The sequence below is a fragment of the Prinia subflava genome, chromosome 1 (genome assembly GCF_021018805.1).
Source record: "Prinia subflava isolate CZ2003 ecotype Zambia chromosome 1, Cam_Psub_1.2, whole genome shotgun sequence".
In the NCBI taxonomy this organism is placed as follows: Eukaryota; Metazoa; Chordata; class Aves; order Passeriformes; family Cisticolidae; genus Prinia; species Prinia subflava.
The window spans coordinates 32,412,779-32,432,346 of record NC_086247.1 but is presented as its reverse complement, the minus strand read 5'-3'; the positions used below and the strand labels follow the sequence as shown (position 1 = coordinate 32,432,346).

The following is a 19,568-nucleotide window of genomic DNA, read 5'->3' as shown; positions in this document are numbered from 1 at the left end:
AGGGCTGGCTGGATGGCTGGGTCAGGGAGTGGGGGTTAATGGTGGCATCCAGGTGGCATCTAGGTACTAGTGGGGCTTCCCAAGGAGCAGTATTGAGGCCAGTCCTGTTTAATATTTTTATCTGTGATCTGGATGAGGAGATTGAGTGCACCCTCAGTAAGTTTGCAGACAGCACAATGCTGGGTAGGAGTGTTGATCTGCTGGAGGGCAGGAAGGCCCTGCAAAGGGCTATGAACAAGCTGAATCAATGGGCCAAGACCAGCTGTATGAGGTTCAACAAGACAAAGTGCTGGGTCCTGCACTTTGGTCACGACAAGCCCATATAGTTCTACAGTCGTGGGAAAGAGTGACTGGAAAGTTGTCCAGTGGAAAAGGACCTGGGAGTGCTCCTGCTCAACAGCAGGCTGAACGTGAGTCAGCAGTGTGCCCTGGTGGCCAAGACCACCAATGGCATCCTGGCCTGGATCAGGAATAGTGTGGCCAGCAGGACCAGGGCACTAATCATCCCTCCCTTGCACAAGTGCTCTTGGCACTGGTGAGGCCACACCTTAAGTCCTGTGTTCAGTTCTGGGTCCCACAGGACAGGAAAGACTTTGAGGTGCTGGAGAGTGTCTAGAGAAGGGCAACAGAGCTGGTGGAGGGTCTGGAGCACAGAGCAGCTCACAAGTGTTATGATGAGCAGCTGGGGGAGCTGGAGTTGCTTAGCCTGGAAGAAAGGAGGCTCAGGAGAGACTTTATCACTCTCTACAACTGCCTGAAAAGAGGCTGCAGACATGTGGAGGTCAGCCTGTTCTCCCCAGCAACCAGTAGCAGGATGAAAGGATATGGCCACAAGCTGTTCCAGGGGAGGTTCAGCTTGACATCAGGAAGAATTTCTTCACTCAGAGGTTTGTCAGGAATTTGAACACGCTGCCTAAGGAGTCAGCAGGTCTTGAAGCATTAAAGAATCAAGTGGTGTGGCACTTCATGCTGTGGTTTAGTTGGCATGGTGGTTTTTGGTCAAACATTGGACTTGAGGGTCTTGGAGAGCTCTTTCAACATTAATGTTTCTATGATTCTGTGATTGTAAGATTCTATGAAAGTGAGTGACGAAATATATGTTAAAACCTACCTCCTTAGACAGAAAGCAAAACTTTATTTCATGGAAGCCTTTGTCTACTGACACATTTTAATGATTATGAGAAACTTGGTTCACCTTCATACTACTTACGTTTTAAAAACTTGCTCTCAACCTAATTCAAGACCAATACCTTTAATTCTTGTAGCATCTGAAATTTGTCCAGACATGACAATTCAGCAGGACCAGTCACCTTAACAGTGATTCTTGTTTATTCTTAGCTTTTTTTTCTCAATTTTTCAGCTTTTAAATTTACACCTGTCTAGGAAAGTGTGGACTATGTAGTACTGAATTACCATCTTACACATGGTATTCCCCCATCAATTATCCACACTATGTAAAGTTTTACATAATTACAATCAATGCAGAAAAACCATAATGTTCTGCATATTAGCAGGAACTATGTATCTTTCACTTGGTGACTTGCACTGATAATCACCTCCTATTGTCATTTAAAAATGGTAAGACTAGTCGTGGCCTGCTTTCTGAAATGAGTTGGCTTACTGCAGGCAATAAAGCAATCAAGTTTTGACCATGTCTAAGATAAGTCTAGTGTTTTCTCTGTGCAAAATTCAAAACCATAAAACAAAATAGTAAATGCATCAGTGATAACAGCTTCCACCATTCTGTGTTTATTTGACACATGCACATTTGAAAGGACTTAATAAAACCTTGACAAGTACACTTGTATCAGTCTAACCAAAACATTTTTTTATTTTGTTTTACAGATTTTGGCCATTGTGTCCATTCTGTTCATCGTCCTGTCCACTATTGCTTTGTCTCTTAACACACTGCCAGAACTTCAAGAAACAGATGAATTTGGGCAGCCAAATGACAACCCTCAGCTAGCACATGTTGAAGCTGTGTGTATTGCTTGGTTTACCATGGAGTATCTTTTGCGTTTTCTGTCCTCACCAAATAAGTGGAAGTTCTTCAAAGGCCCATTAAACGTCATTGACTTACTGGCTATTTTGCCCTACTATGTCACCATTTTCCTCACAGAGTCCAATAAAAGTGTCCTGCAGTTCCAAAACGTCAGACGTGTGGTTCAGATATTTCGAATTATGAGGATCCTAAGGATTCTTAAGCTCGCCAGACATTCAACAGGACTTCAGTCTTTAGGCTTTACACTCAGGCGGAGTTACAATGAATTGGGCTTGTTGATATTATTTTTAGCCATGGGAATAATGATATTTTCAAGTCTTGTATTCTTTGCTGAAAAGGATGAAGATGCTACAAAATTTACAAGTATTCCTGCATCATTCTGGTGGGCAACAATCACTATGACCACTGTAGGATATGGTGACATTTATCCTAAGACCTTGTTAGGTAAAATAGTTGGAGGACTTTGCTGTATTGCTGGAGTGCTGGTCATAGCCCTGCCCATACCAATTATTGTGAACAATTTCTCAGAGTTTTATAAGGAGCAGAAAAGACAGGAGAAGGCAATTAAGAGGAGAGAAGCACTTGAGCGAGCTAAAAGAAATGGCAGTATTGTCTCCATGAATCTGAAAGATGCCTTTGCTCGCAGTATGGAAATGATAGATGTAGCAGTAGATTCAGGAAAGCTTGGAGAACCACTCAGTCCAAAGGAGACACCTGATGACAGCCATCTGTCCCCAAGCCGGTGGAAATGGGCCAGAAGGACAATGTCTGAAACAAGCTCAAACAAATCTTACGAAAACAAGTACCAAGAAGTTAGTCAACAAGACTCCCATGAGCAATTAAACAATGCTGCAGCATCCTCCAGCCCACAGCACCTCAGTGCCCAAAAACTGGAGATGCTGTATAATGAAATTACTAAAACTCAGTCTCAGCCTAATCTTAATTCTGGTTACCAAGACCAGTCAGCAAAGCCACCCAGTTATGAAGAAGAAATAGAAATGGAAGAAGTCATAGGTCAGAGAGATCCGGTGCCAGCTCAGCCTGCAGACATCGTGATGGACATGAGAAGCACATCCAGCATCGACAGCTTTGCCAGTTGTGCAACTGACTTCACGGAAACAGAGAGGTCTCCCCTCTCTCTGTTTCCTGGCTCTCACTTGCAAATGAGATTTCCAACTGATGCTATTAACCTGGAAGAAAACCAAAGAGCAAGAAGTTCTCAGTTTATACCATTTGCAAAAGACAGAGGATTTTCTCCAACTGATATCACCTTTGACTATAATCCAATCAACAGAGCTGTTATCAGTGATGGCAGTGGGTCCCAAACTGTTTCACATGGTCATTTTCATTTTGACACTGCCACGGAAAGCCCAAAAAGCTCCCTGAAAGGCAGCAACCCATTAAAATCTAGATCCCTTAAAGTTAATTTTAAAGACAATAGAGGTGGCGCTCCACAAACTCCACCAAGCACCGCAAGGCCACTGCCAGTGATAGCAGGAGGAGACTTCACACAGGCCACCCCTCAGCACATCAGCACCATTCTCCTGGAAGAAAACTCCCCCCAGGGTGAACGGCCCGTACTTGGTGCTGACGCATCTGCACTTTGTCAGGGACCTGCTAAAAAATCATCCCCTCTCTTTCCCAAACAAAAGATTTTCACTTTCCCGTCAAAAGAGAGGAGGAGCTTCACTGAAATAGACACTGGAGAAGAAGAAGAGTTTATGGAGTTGCATGGTGTGAAACATGAGAAAAAACAGGATATCAAGACAAATTGCTGTGGGGATAAACACGGTGATGGCAACAATTTAACAGGGGAGCCACAGGTCAGCTCTTCACCCAAAAGCATGAGCCACAACTGTACTCAAGACATTTACCATGCTGTGGGTGAGGTAAAGCCAGACAGTAACCAAGAAGGTCATAAAATGGAAAACCATTTATTTGCTCCAGAAATTCATTCAAGTCCAGGAGAAACTGGTTATTGTCCCACACGCGAAACTAGCATGTGACTAGTTACAGAAGCAATAAAAATATCTTTTCTTAAAAAACAGTTAGTAATGCCTATGAACTAAAACATGGAAAGCCTCAACAAAAGTGCATAAAATGTTATTTTTGCATGGCATGAAGAGTTGTTTAGTTTAAATACTGTTTAATTGAAAAAAAAGACTTCTTTTGTAACAAACTGAAAAAAACAGGGAAAAAATTACTCAAGCAAGGTGAATACAATAAAGAAAGCTTTATTAGAAGCCAGTGGTCTGCAACATCTGACATTTGTGATCCTTTCACTTATGATTGTAGGCAGGTTTTGAACTCTTTTTTTTTCTTTGGTTACAATGAATTTTAGAATTTGCACATGAAAGGATGAAATGTCAATGCATGCATTCATAAGGATGTGAAACAAGGTGCTTTGAGCTTGCAAAATGCTTACACTTGTAAATAGTTTGGGGTTGGGGGGAAAGCTACTGTTAACAAGGATTTATGGAAAAAGCATTTCCTGGGACACAGGTACTTCCTTCACAGCGTGCTGCCTGGAGGTTTTGTACAGACTTATGTTGCAAAATTGCAACTTCTACTTAAAGCATCTCACGTATCTTGCTTTCTGTTAAAAAGCTCATGAGTATATCTGTTAATTAAGGACTACAGTATTTTAGTTTATCTGTGCTATAAATCATTATGGGTTTTTTTTACTTGCAGAACTTCAGTTATTGCATTTGTCAGCTTAATTAATGATCCTGTGAGGAAAAGCAAAGATTTAATGACCAGAACTTAAAACATTCAATATTTTTATAGAAAATTGCCAAGATTTCATTAAAAAAAAAAGTTCCATTTTAAAATTTAAAAATCATAGTTATTTCTGTGGCAATACATAGTGCCAAACGGCTATTCAGATATATCCAAAAGTTTTCAACCTCATAGAATATACCTTGGTATTAAAGGTATATACCTTGGTATTATTATATACCTTGGTATTATTATTTTTGCTTTGATTTAACACTATGTGCTTCTACATGATCTTTAAACTCTTACCATTCATTCTGCATGCAGTGCTCATACTTCAGTAATGGCAATGTTGTTGAAGCTGTTATGTTGTAAGGACATAGGAGACAAAGTTTGTAGGAAAAAGTGGTACCTTTAGTTATCATAAATCATATAGCTGGAGAAAAAATGGCTTCAAGTACATGTGATTTGCCTCAGGTCTTCCATATCCCAAAGCTTGTTTGTATTTTTCAGTTCAGTCATTTGGACTGACAGAAATCACCAACTTTGCCTCAACCCATCCTTCCATAGCTGTTCTGAAATGGAGTACAGGATTTCCACTATGCTTAAACAAAAGAAAATGTCAATCATTCCACTAAAAACTGCCAAAGCAAATCATTTCTCTGATTTCTCCATCTTTGTAAAAGAAAGATGCTGAACCAAAGCCTTCATTACAAAATACCCATCTAATCACTGTCTTGAAAAAGCTATTTTTTATTTTATCCAGAATCCATAGCTTCCTATGCTATAAAATATTTTTAAAATCTTGTAGATTGCTTTAATTCCCTAAATCATAAAAATTTTGTTCAATTCATGAATTCTAATCATAAACAAATGTATGCAGTTACACAGACATGTCCTAAAACGATTTTTTTTTGTTTTTTTTTTAAAGAAGACTTAAAAGTACTTTAGACCAATCAATGCATGGTTTGGAACAGCAGGCTTTTACTTACCATGGTGGAGCTAGGTTAATTTTTACTTAAGTCTTTTCCTGTCACTTGGATATGTAAAAACCAGGCACTTAATGCATTTAGTGTAAAAGAACATTTTTGTTCCTTTACACTAAAAGAATATTTTGCATTTTTGTTACAACGTGGCCCTTTGCCTGAAATGGCTGGGCCAATGCCACAGACCTCACTCAAGCCTGGCACACAGAAAACAGGCAAGTTTGAAGAGCCCCAGAATACTGATCCTGGTGGCTGGGCCAAACAATGAGCACAGCACAATCTTTTAGGGTTTGGTGATTTTTGTTTTGTTTTGTTTTTTTTTTTAAGTTTTCTATATTTTTATCAGTTTTCTTATTTCCATAACAAGATAATATTGAGGTGTCTCTTTAGTCATGTGAATAACCAAGAATATAATGTCTTTCTTTCAAACAATGTCTGGTCATTAATTCTCAAAATAAAATATTTTTTTTGTCTGTAATTACAGTTCTTTTCAACTTGTTGCTGCATTCAGTTTTATGTATTTATATTGTATTCTGTGTAACATTTTTCAATTATGTTGTGTCTCACTGTCCCCAAATTTAGCTATTTAATATTTTATAGTTATTAATCTTCTACATTTATTTTTTAGTTTCTAGATATTTTCAGTGACAAAAACTAAATGCCAGTCAATTTTTATATGTCTGAAGTGTTGGTTTGTATTTTCTATGTGCAGTTTTATGAAATCACATGGGCCTGTTCGATCTGCCTTTACATCCTAGTGAACTATTGAAGTCCAAATTAAGACCAAATGGGACCTGGTCCCATGCTCTGGATCCACAGAAAATTCCCATTCAAGACAATGATGTTGTTCTGGCAAGACTGAGGTCTGTGTCATGTTCCTTGTGTGTGCTTTTTGTCCCAGGTGACCCTTAGGCTTTGGAAAAGCCCCTTAGACCTATGCCACATGATGGAAAGGGAGGAGTCCAGCCATAGGGAATGTATTGCAGGAACAGAGATTTAATTCCTTCAGCTCTCCTGAGCTGAACTTCATGCAAACCTGATTCTGGCCTATTAAAATCACTAAAAATTTAAAAGGAGTGAAATCAACACCTCAATCCTTGTGCAAATTAATTCCCCCTGAAACCAATGGGAGTCTGGTGGAAAAAGGGACTGACTGAAATATAAATGAGAAGAATGATAGTCTCTCCTTCTTGATGAAAATTAACAGGAGCTTTAACTATATAAATCAGATGAAAGACCAGGCCCTTATTTGCTGCTGTATTTTAAATGTTTTCAGAGAAGCATATTTATTTTGAAAGCAAAAGAAATGCAATTCACTTTATTAACAGATACTTTATTTTTTTGAAACACTGGAAGCAAAATGATTAATCTTTAGAAGTGCTTTTGGTCTAGTTTTGTTATCTACTTTTGACTATGCTGAAAACTATTTCCAGGAGCACTGGTTTAGACGTGGTTTTTCAGTCAAGACTGGACGTTGCAGTCCAGTCTTGACTGCATACAGGATCCATCTCTGAATACTTAGCTTGTATAATTCCTGATTAAAACATCTACTTGAGCAGTGGCAGGATTGGATCTAGCTTTCTAGCCAGTGCAGCAGGTGTAAGAAGTGCAGACTGGGATCACTTCATTCATCATGAGTTGATATGCAGCAAATTATGCAAAATTACACAAGTATACTTTTCTGGTTTTCTAAAACTTTGAAGCCATTTCGGACCTATTACCCATTCACCACAGTAAGGGGAGAATGTGTCTGAGTTCTGGAGTCAATCTCTAATGCCATCTGTGCAATTTCTAAACTTAAGGAGTCTTAGGAAGAAGTGACTCCTTTGTGCACCTGAAAGGGGCCTGACTCCTTGCATCACTGGAAAATGAAGAATGTTCAGGGAGATAGGTTTGCAATTGATCTATTTTTTATATTTTTTTACTAACTGCAGAATCTTGAATCAAAGTTTTAATTCCTTTTCAATGACAAAACCAAATGCACATATTTTAAAAATGTTCACAGAGTAATTAGAAGAGATTTTGAGTAATAGTCACAGTAATCCAAATCTGGGTGGGGGGTGGGGGGGAATAATATATCGCACAAACTGCAAAGGAAGTTCCTACAGGAAAGCTGTTTACAGGGGAAGTATGTCATGTAAAGAATGTAACATGGTGTAGGAAGTTTTTGCACTACCGAATTTATATAAAATACACTTTTTTAAATGAAAACACAAAAGGCCTTTTAATGCTACATTGTATAGAATATAGAAGCCTCTGTGCTAACGCAGCAGTCTAATGCACTGTGTCCTCACTTCACAATTGGTCTCAAAATTCAAACATTAGTGATGTTAGAGGTGATATCTGATCTAATACTAGAGCAACGGACATGAAGAGCCTTTTAGCACACTATTATGTAACCCAAATTGTGTACAGACAGTTGTGGTTTTGCCTATAACATTCACAAATCAAAATAACAATTGGCTTCATGAATCATTTCCCAGCAGGTAATACAGGGCAATGTATTTGTAGTCCTTGAAAAACACTGAGTTCTTTAAAAGTAGACCTCTTCCCCTACAAGTTAACTGAGCTTCTGTTTCCTTCAAGGTTTACCTTCAAGTTATTTCATTAACTGCTTCAACCTCATCTCTAAACCACAGTCCAGGTCAAAAAGACAGTTTTCTTGAAGCTCTGTTGCAGATATAGTCAGACTGGTAAAAATGTCCAGGGTTTAACTGATTGGCTTTTTGATTAGAATAATTTTTAAATCTCTTGGATAGAAAATGTATTTTTTGATCATGCAAAACATATATTAGAAGCAAAATAATGCAACAAATACGCCTTTGTTTTTTTCTAAGTAGCCAGCACAGATCAAGCAAGAAATGCAAATACAACAAAGGGGGGAAAGAAGGGCAGAAAACTGTAAGTAAACAAGGCATGTTTTAGTGTACTATATAAAAAGAGATGTAATAAATCATTTGTAAAAGAATCCTTGTTCACACTAAATGAGGTGAAAATGCTAGTAGCAAAAGATTTAATTCCACTTCTTCTCCATCATAATTTTTTAACCTAGAACCAAAAGGTTCAGCAATGCTATTATCCACTCGCCTGCCACATGAGTATCTGATCTGTAATCATTCTTCAGAAGACTCCTGAAGAGTAAGATATCACATGTTGGTGTCTTTGGATCTCTTCCCGTTTCCCTCCCAATATCAACCTTCTACTTCTTCTTGGGAGCAGACAGAAGGCAGCCCACCCAACAAGATTACAGGAGTGTCTTGGTTGTCAGGAAAGTGTTTTGGAAGTGTGGTGCAAATGGCCAAATGCTACATTTGAACCAAGGAACAAGAAGTGAATGTCACTTCTCCCTGTTTTCTAGTTGTAAAGTCCTCTGAATTCTCTAGTGTCCCCACAGTGTACCCATCCTTCATGAGAGAGCTTTCAGTGTTCTTGCAAGAACTTTTTTAAGGGCAGTTGACTGGTGAGTGCTATTACGAGAGCCATCAGTCTAAGGATGAACGTTTGTCTTTTGTCCAACCTGGTTTTATTAATGGTACTCAGCTTTAACTCCAGCTGAAATGCTTTCTAAAACATGTGTTTTGGGAGCCAAACCCTTTGTGGGTCCTCTCTCAGTTTCCTTAACAAAGGAAGGTTAGGTAACTGGCAGGCAAAAATGAAAGAAAAGATTTTGTTTGCATTGCGTGATTGTTCAGTGACCATACACCATGGGACATCTGCAGGTGGGGTAATTTACTTGTCTCTCTGTTTATTTTGTTCCAGATTTAAACAGTATTTTTTTAAATGCTGAATTATGATGTTTCAGAAGTATTACCCTTTAGTAAAATGGAGATTTCCAGCAGTGACACTTTATAATACTATATTATTATTGATTGATATTCAGTTGTCTTTTATGACACCTTACATAGATCCTGATGAATACCACTGTGGAACAAGGAAGTAGCACACAAATATTACTGCTCTTTTTACTTAAAAGTAACTGTGTCCCCACTTCACAACTGGTCTCAAAATTCAAACATTAGTGATGTTAACCAAACAGAATGGTGACCTGTCATTACCTTAGACATGGACTGTAATCCTGTGATTAACATAAACCATGAATCTAAGAGCAGTCTGTGCAACTAATTTCACTAGGGTAATTTTTAAAACTCAAATAACTATTTAAATACACATTTAGCATCAGCAGGAATAATGGAATAATCCAGAAGTCTATGGCTTTGTTTACACTGGCATCTTAGACAAAACCAGGAGAGCTCTCTTGACATGAATGTCTCAGCTACTCACAATTCTCATGCTTTGGTTCACACAGCTGAGCAATCCTGCACCATGCAAATGGGACTACTTTTAGGTGAATCTGAACCACAAAACTTCTTCCCTGAGGGCACCAGCTATGCTGAAGGCAGGACAAAGCATTCAGGCCCTGATACCAGATAAGAGTCCAAAAATTCTATCCCAATAGTGTAAACTGTCAGCACAACATGTTTTCCTCAACAGATCTCCTTGTATTGTATGACTTGCTAATGTAGACATAGAACTCTGCCATGGCTACTCTCTTCAGCTCATGTAGCTCTTGGCTCAATCACTTATTCAAGAAAAAAAAAATTGCCATTTTTCATCAGTGGTATTTCATAAAAAAAGCAATATGTAGATTAAATTGTTCCCAGTGTTTTCCCCAAGTTAACACACATAAAATAATTTAAACAATGATTTCTTGATAACCTTTGGATAGTTGTGGTTTGTAGTTTGGACCAAACTCTATATACTGCTTATTTCTACAGTGATTTTTCTCTAAAGTTGGTGTTACATTTGAAGACAGTACAGACAGCATTAAACTTACTCCAAAATCAGTGGAATGATTAAACTAATTGCAAGTAGTTTTATTTCATTTAACAGTAACCCTTACTTTAAACTGGTATGAATAAAACCAAATTGCTGTGCATTGATGGAGGATCAGAAGCCCAGCTTGAGTATTTTGTGCCGATTTGCCATGTCTAGGTATCTTCCTATTTGGATCACAAGCTGAAATTTACTTAAATTGAGGGACTAGTAGGGTTTTGGTTATGTGCTTTGTTGCTGTGATGTCTTGTGCAGTAATGCAAGGAACAAAAAAGCCTATTCCTTATCTTACTTCTTTTAACCATTTCAAGGTGGAGGACATACGTCTTGTAGTGATATTTTTGCTCTAAGTTTTGCTCAGATAGCATCTCTCTATGGAGGTTCAGAATACAAAATATTTCTGCCTGTTCTTGAAGTCCTTAAGCAGAACACCAGTGGGAATTCTGCCTTCATAAAACTGAAGGATGTAGCAATATATTGTAGTGTTAGGCAAAAGGAACAGTTTCTAACTATCACAAAATACATTAAAAAATTTTAAAAAACCTACTGTTGGGGACAATCATGTGTACTTCTGCTAGAATGCAGAGTTCTGGATTTATATGATTAAATTATCAGAGTTCTGCAGAGTTTTACCTGTACAACTCTCAAAAATTCAAAGGAGCCATGCTGATAAGCTGAAACAGGGAGGGATTAGTGTACAAAGAAGCTGAGCATTGAATACATAGCCTATTGCTTTAAGATCACTGTAAATATCAAATATGTACTAATTCATGTTTATATGTTATGACTGTGTTAGTTTCATAGATACAGTAGCATGACTATTATCAGTTTTATGGAGTTTAATGAACTTTACTTTGTATTCCTCTGTGAATGCTCTGAATGCTGCAAACAAAAAAAGCACAACAGTATTTTTTCAAGTTCTCTTGGGGCAAGAGCAGTGTCTTCACTATTGTTCAGTTTTACAGATTTAGCAACATTTCATCATACATTGCTCTATTAATAACGTATCTTTCTTTAAAAGTACTGTCACTAGGAGATAAAAGCATATGTGATAAGTCTTGTCTAATCTCATTCATCTGCCTTTACAAAATGCCCCAGACACTTTGTGGGAGAATATGCTGCTTTTGCTTCATGCATTGTGCTATTCGGGGGTGGGGCAGGGGACTAATAGGGCATTTTGCAATGGTAATTGCATCAAACATGCTTTTTTTCATTATTATTGTATTTGTTAGAAACATTTTGATTTAGTTTCTTTCTGTAGATAAAACTTTGACAATAGCTTTTTTTTTCAACTAAACATTTGATTTCATTAGACTAATAACCTCTTACATTTAGCGGTATTCGTATCAATGTTTCCATATCAGCTGCATTTTAACTTCATAAAAAAGGAAATGTTATTATTATTTTTGTCATACTAGATTTTGCTGATCAACTAAGTATTTCTGCACCAATCTACATATTAATATGCATGTTGTAGTCTGTACAATTGTTCAACATCAAAATATCTGTTTAATTTATGTCAAATGTCTTTAAAATAAATGCATTGTTCTCCATTTCAGTCTGATAGAATAAGCAGGATAGTAAATAAATGTGTAAATGAATCATCTGTGTCTCATTTCAGTTCTCTTCATGAAACCGCTTTACATTGCACATTGCATATACCAAAACAAAAATCCATACTGTCTTTGGGTGTCATTACTTAACAAAATTATACAGGGATCTGTAACAGACAATGTGTGCAGAAATAAATCACTTGACTGCACAAATAGAGTCAGAATCCATTCTAAAAAAAAAAAAAAAAAAAAAAAAAAAGTACTGATTCTAAGGCTTTTTCTTCCCTCTCTGTTCAGAATTACTGGTAATTACTACTCGCACTGTCATAGATACAAAGCCTCAAATGACTTTACAAAAGCATGGAAAGAATTAGCACCCTTTTTTTGGCTAGTCAAACCTAGGTACCACAGCCTAGTATTCAGCCTAATCTCTCAGACCAGAGATTGGTGGACAAACCAATCTCTTGTCCACCTTAAAACTGTAAGAGAAAATTTAGGTTATAGTGGAAATTATTTTAGTCCTTCAAGATGAGTCATGAAAATAACAGATTTTTTTACAGGCAAAGTTTTGCTGCAAATTCACCCATAATAAATAGAGCAATTCTATCATTCAGAAAATTGGGAATATAATTCCCTCACCTTCAAATTAGAAAGCATTTTTTAATGTCAACATCTGAATAGCACTGCAATTAAGCACAAAATAGAAGTCCAAGTTCATCCCTTTGACGAGAACATAGAGACATATTTTCACAACCTCACTGTGCTATACATCTTTTAATACACCATTCACTGTACTGCAGAACTTCTACCCTTTCAGCTTTTAATATAAAGGTTCCCTCATAGCACTGTACATAAATCTAAATTTGTTCCATCTTTCTATTCTACCTCGAACACATACCCAACTATCTTTTTCCTTAAAAAAAAAAAATCCCTCTAATTCCTTGTCCAAATCTCTTCTTGGCATTCATGTGAGTAATTGCATTTTAAGGAAAGGATTGGAGGGGTTATATATTATTCAATAACCAAGCAGCCCACACATCTATTCATGGTACCCAAGAGTATTTGCAAAACTGCAGTTCTACATGCACATTCCAGCTGCCACATGGTTCCATCCTGCAGCAAGGCCTGGGCATCTTCACATTTTGGTTATGCAGAAAGGAGACTAAGTCACATAGAAGAAAAAAAGTGGGAGCATTTTCCAAAAAGCAAAGTCAAGGGACCAAGATACAGCACTGTAATTCCTAGCGCATCATCTCTTCAATCATGGCATGAGCTTAGGAAATCTCTCTGTTCTGACAATTTCATCTTTTCCCGTCTTCTCCTCTCCCTCTATTTTTTCTTGTGGAGCACATTGCAAGAACAAAATGTCAAGAACCCCACCATCTCATCCCAAATCCAGAGCAGCCTAATAAGAAACTGACTCTATGCTAGTGAGAAAATAAAATATAGAAAATCTCCACTATTTTATTGGTACAATTTGACCTATGGCTAAACAGAAATGCAGCTAGAAAACAGGAAAACTATTTTATGATAAACTGCAAGTGTGATATGTGGTTGGGATTAGGTCCTAAAGAATGACATATTCTTGGGAGACCAGGAATAGAGCAGGTCAACAGAGATGATACTGACAAAATACTGAGCTAGCATTAGGTTAGCACAAAAAGTATCCCACCATAATCTATTCAAAGAAAAAAAAATATCCCTAGCATTTCTAGATATAAATATTAGGAAATTAGGCAGCCTAAATATTGAGGATATCATGTTAAACCTTAATTTACTGTATAGGCTTAAACCATGTTTCTGCTGACTCTCTGAATACAAATTTTCATTGAATGAAAAATAGACACTATTAATCAGATGATGAGGAAAAACTATCTGCAGTTTGTTAGGTAATATCAGAGAGCCCAGAGGGAACAAGAGTTTACTCAATGCTGCTAAAAAAAAGTCATTTTTGGTCTTAAAAAGTACTTAATAATGTTGAATGACCATAACTACAAAATATGTGTTATTTGTAGAAAGTAAATTCATGCCAAGTGTATAGCATCAGAAGAAATGGTGCCATTCAGTAACATTTTTACATTATTATAAATGTTTGATTTGTTATTTCTTACCATTGATTCTCATGCATTCTACAGATTATCATCTTTCCCACACTGAAAATCAGCACAGTGACAATTTATTGTGAATCACTGCTAAATTGCAGTTTAGGTATTCATACTGCAAAACATTCAAGTTGAGTTATGTTGTCATTCACTGGTATTGAAACTACTAATGAAACTATTGCTTTGCAAAAGAAATCTGTTTTTCTGATTTGTTCTTTTATGTGGCAGTTTTCAAATGGCAATTTGCCATTATTCCTCAAAATATCTTCCCATGACAGTTTGTTTCTACTAGATGGCAAGAGGCGAGCTGTCGGCTGTCAAGTATCAGTACATTACTCATATCCATGCTATGAAAGCTAAAAAAGCTTCTTCGGATATTTTTGCAATGTAGTGTATTCATTATGGAAAAGAGCTGAAAGTGAACTTTAGTCCAGTCAGACTCTGGGCAATCCACAATTAATAGAGCTATGAATACCTCAACTGCAGGGAGTATTCCTAACTTATTAAACACTGAGTCGCTCAATGATCAAAAACACACATCCATAAAGAAGTAGAATTCATTTGCTCAGCCACTCAAAAAGTGTATTTACCAATTTTTCTGGTTTAGTCTCTTATGGTTTTGATTTAATAATTTCATTATAATATATACAGAGGCTGGCATAATTGTACCATTCTTAGAAAGGAACTGGGTTTTCGGTTCTTCAATCTTCAGCAGGATGGTAACAGAAATATCTTACACCTGTGACTCATCTTCCAGTGGCAAGTCTGCTGACCACTTGAGCACTTCCATATATATATATATCTATATATATATATCTATACACACACACATATATATATGTGTATGTATGTATGTATATGTGTGTGTGTGTATATATATATACATACATACATAAAACACCCACACACACACAGAGCACACATGGAATCTGGCACCGTCTTAAGCACCATAGTCTGCAAACCAAAACTCTGCAGTACTTTGCATTTGTGCTACGATATAGCTCTATAGTCTAGAGAGATTTCTCAGTTCATCAAGGCACAGCAGAAAGATCTCATTAGTTATCACAACTCTAATTCATACTCAAAACTAAATAAGTCACATGTCCAGGACATCATTTTCCGTTCACACAGAGAGCGTTAACGCATGCACATCACTGGGATCATTACAAGGCTTGTATACCTGGCAGTAAATTAAAACCTACATAGACTGGAATAATTTCATTTTAATATGAACAGTTAAATCTCCAAAAGAAGAAGTTTTTTGTAGCAGCAACAATAAAACTACTGGTTTAATTATTAGCCACTCCTGCTTGCCTTATCACCCTTCTCATCAGAAGCACATAAGCAAATCCTGTTCAGTAACTTCAAACAGGTTTCACGTTTACCTTCCAAGATGGGAGAAAAGCTCCAACTTTTCTATTAAATATTTCAAAACTAAGTCAAAAGCTACTCACATTTCTTGGGGGAGACAAAATAAGATTCCCAGTAATCAAAAAGAAAAAAGACCTTAGTACATACAAAAAGAAAATCAATTTTATAGTGTTAAAGAAAGAACAGAAAAAAGTAGCTGTTTTTCATGTCTGAGATCTCGTTCTCACCCACAAAAATTAATAAAGAAGAATCAGATTTAAACAGGCACCACTGCATAAATATTCCACTACCTCTGCTTTTTGTGAGTACAGCTTCACTTCAATGTTTCTCCCCAGTAAACAATGAAATTGATTTTTGTATAATCAGCATGTTTTGTTTCCTTGGAATTTCTAGTCATTACTTGGGCAGAATTAAAACTCAGGGATTGTCAGCAATGTATCCAGAGCTCAGAATGAATGAAATTGTAATTCCAGGAGTGCACTGATGTTGCAAATTAATTTGATATTCATTGTGATGAGTGATCAAGGCAAACTACTTTGCTTTTGTTCATGTATTCAGAGGTATTGTCTGTCACAATAGCTATTTACACAGCATTAGAAATCTAATGAAATCTACCAGTCTCCCATTTTTAAATAACAGTAAATTATTTCCCTGTCATTTGGAAACTTGGGTTGAAAACAGCACCAGAATTAGTTTCACCCATTCAAATGAATCTCAGGTTTTCTGGTATTCACTATAACTAATCATCTCTGACACTTCTACAGATATACAGTAAAGTGCATCTCTAATATTTTAACAGTATTTAACATTGTTCCAAGGTCATCCTCTTTCTTCCAGGTTGCTAAACACATTCAGTGCTCAGCTAATCAGCACAGCCAGAGAATCATATTCCCAAGACCTTATTTTCACAGTGGGAACAGTTGCAAAACTGTTAGTTCCTAGTGTCTGGCATATTTAGCAAAATGAACAAACACATAAATAAATTATTACTTCTAAACAAGCAAAGTTTCTGAGAAGTCTCTAATGATCATTTCATAGAAATATAACTATATTAGGTATATAACTAACTATATAGCTTAGCTGCAATTGTGTATCTCAGGTATAATTCCACAGAAAACAGTGTCAAATGTCAGTCATTACTCAGTATACCAGAGACACCAGTATTTAGCCAATAACTTAGGGACTCTTGCTGTGTGTTTTTATCAGAAAATCTTCATTTACATAAAAGATAATCTGTAAAAACTTAAATTCATCAAAGCATGTAAACACTATGGATTTGCTTAAACTTACTTAAATGCACTGATTGATCAGAGGGCTGGAGTACCTCTCCTATGAAGACAGCCTGGGATAGTGGGGGTTTTTCAGCCTGGAGAAGAGGACACCTTGTAGAAAACATCAAGTACCCAAAGGTGTCTACCAGAGACCTGGAGAAGGACTTTTCCCACGGGCATATAATGATAGGACAACAGGGAATGGTGGTAAACTGAAGGAGGGCAGGTTCAGATTAGACATTAGGAAGAAATTCTTTACTCTGAGTGTTGTGAGGCACTGGAACAGGTTGCCCAGAGAAGCTGTGAACTCAACCCTAGAATTGTTCAAGACCAAGGCGGATGGGGCTTTGAGGAACCTGGCCTACTTGATGGTGCTGCTACACATGACAGGGAGTCGCAGCTAGATTTTCTTTAAGATCACTTCCAATCCAAACCATTCCATAATTCTATGATCTTAGCTAAGGAGAATTCCATATAACTTAATCAGGAGTTTTACATAAGGGCTATAAGGACCAGCAGGTCCCTGGTTAAAACAAGAGACATTGCATAAAGACAAAATGTGAGAAGTGTTTGCTTCTGGTAGCAAGCAAGGTGGACCACAGTCAGTGCTACACAGCATTCCACCTAACCATTCTTCTTTCTGGGGGGAGTCCCAGACACTAGGGCAACACAACGGTTCAACCTTCAGAGATGTGAATGTGCCAATGAGCATGGCTGGTGATAATGGAGCAACTGCACTATCTTTAACTCAAGTCTCATATGTAGTTCTTCAGCTGGGACAGAATAAAATACCTATCAGTTCCTTTTCTGTGTATGAATTAATCTCAGCAAATGGGAGGAGACCCTGCTGACTTCATAATATTGAATACTGTAATACATTTGTCTCTAAAACTGCATTGCAGCCTTTATTCTTTCATACATACATTAGCTTAATGAGCCATTAATGTGTTTAGTATTTAAAGCACACAAAAAGATCTATAGTTGAAGCTTCAGAAGTCATCCAACTATCTTACAAGTGCCAATAGTACTCTCAACAGGGAAATTTAGCTTTTCATTTGTTTTTAATTTGGTGTTTCATTTTATTCCATAAAATGCATTTATTTACAAGGCAGTTGAAATCTTTAATACTTAATCAAGTAATCTAACTCAGAAAAAGTAGAATGGGAACATATATGTTTGATAATATCCTGCTCCTAATCAAGTCCCAGGAAATTAGACTTGCATTCTCTTTTACTTTCTCTAGTCAATTAATCAGAAAATTCTTCCCTTCCCACTGATCAGAGTTCCATAAGGAAATCTGTCCGTTTGGAAGAAACAATACCCACACAGGGGCCATGTGCTTTGGCAGAGACCTCCAGATCTCCCAAAGAGGCTTTGGAAATACAGAAATGTTGGGTTTAGACCTCACCCTGGGAATTCCCCAGCACTCACATGGCCTGTGAATGTGACAAGGGAGTCATTGATTCAGCCCTGCCACTTTACTAAAGCCCAAACTGTTTGAAACCACAGCATGGTGAATGCCCACAGGATCAAGTAAAGACAGAACACGGTTTCAGAACTACAAATATTTTCTATTGCTGACCAGCCTCACCCCTGTCTTTTTGTCTTCTCAGAAGTTTACTGCATCTAATTGCTTCTGTATTATTGGCTCAGGAACAACATCCATAAATCTGTGAAATGTCTACATGAATGTCTACATTCAATGTCTACAAGGTATTATCCTTGCATAATCTTGGCATGTTTGTGAATATAATCCTTCACCAAATGGAAATTTACTGCCAGTAGTTTCTAGGCAGATGTGATTTTCCAAAATCTGTTATTTTAGTCCGTATTCTACCACAAGTTTGGTCTGTCCTGTATTTCTCTATATGATGAATAATTTCAGCATTATTATTTTATAAGAACTTTTGACTTGTGTTACTTTGAATTTTCCATCATTCTATGTCTCATAACTATTGTCATTGACTAATATGACAAGGTGATCACAGCAGAGCATTTTAGCTGATTACACACATATCAAGACTATCAAACAATTTCCTTCACCTTTGTTCCAAAGTAACTGCATAAAATACTATATAACCTCTATTATAACTAAACATATGTTTTATGGTTGTGAAAATTTTAATATATCTCATTCTAAAGTCTACTGGTTCAATTTGTCTGATGGCTCAGCACTGTTAGTAAGATTTAAAAAAAAAAAAAAGAACTTGTGCTGTCAGACCTAGGAGGAATTACAGTTTGTGAGCCAAGAAGTAGCTCTGTCACGCAACAAAAGATTGTAATACAAAACACCTGAAAAAGCTCAGCAGCTTTGAAAGTCTGCCTTTTAGGCAGAAAAGGCAGCTAAAGGGCTACAATGTAAAAACTTTGATGGGAACCTTGGAATTTTCAATGCATGACTTCTTTTTTCCACCTTCCTAGGTTCTCTGGTAAGTACTTTTTAACAGGATTCTTGATTCTACATGAGGCAAGATGAAAATAATAGAAGACCAATTCATGCAGATATGTAAAAGGAAAGGAAGCCTTCAGAACAAGGAAATGAAACCACTGCAATTTGTAGTGTTTGTGGGGAAAAAAAACAAAACAAATGGAGAATGTTTGGGGGGACTGAAACTCCTGAGATGCTAGAGCGTATTCCAAAACACATTTGCAGCAACAGTGCAAAACAGTGATAAGTGATGTAAACAGTAGTAAGAAATTACATTTGACTCAGCATATTTTCCAAGTTATATATA

At 37.1% G+C, this 19,568-nt stretch overlaps 1 protein-coding gene across 1 annotated transcript in view; it reads left to right on the top strand.

Annotated features, from left to right (window-relative positions):
• The window catches only part of KCNB2 (potassium voltage-gated channel subfamily B member 2), a 189,579-nt gene extending 177,140 nt beyond the window's left edge, over nucleotides 1-12,439 (top strand). The window contains exon 3 of the mRNA XM_063392613.1: nucleotides 1,846-12,439. Within this exon, the coding sequence (XP_063248683.1) occupies nucleotides 1,846-4,008 (2,163 nt within the window). The 3' untranslated portion in view covers nucleotides 4,009-12,439. The remainder of the gene's footprint in view (nucleotides 1-1,845) is intronic.
• The last annotated feature ends 7,129 nt before the right edge of the window (nucleotides 12,440-19,568 follow it).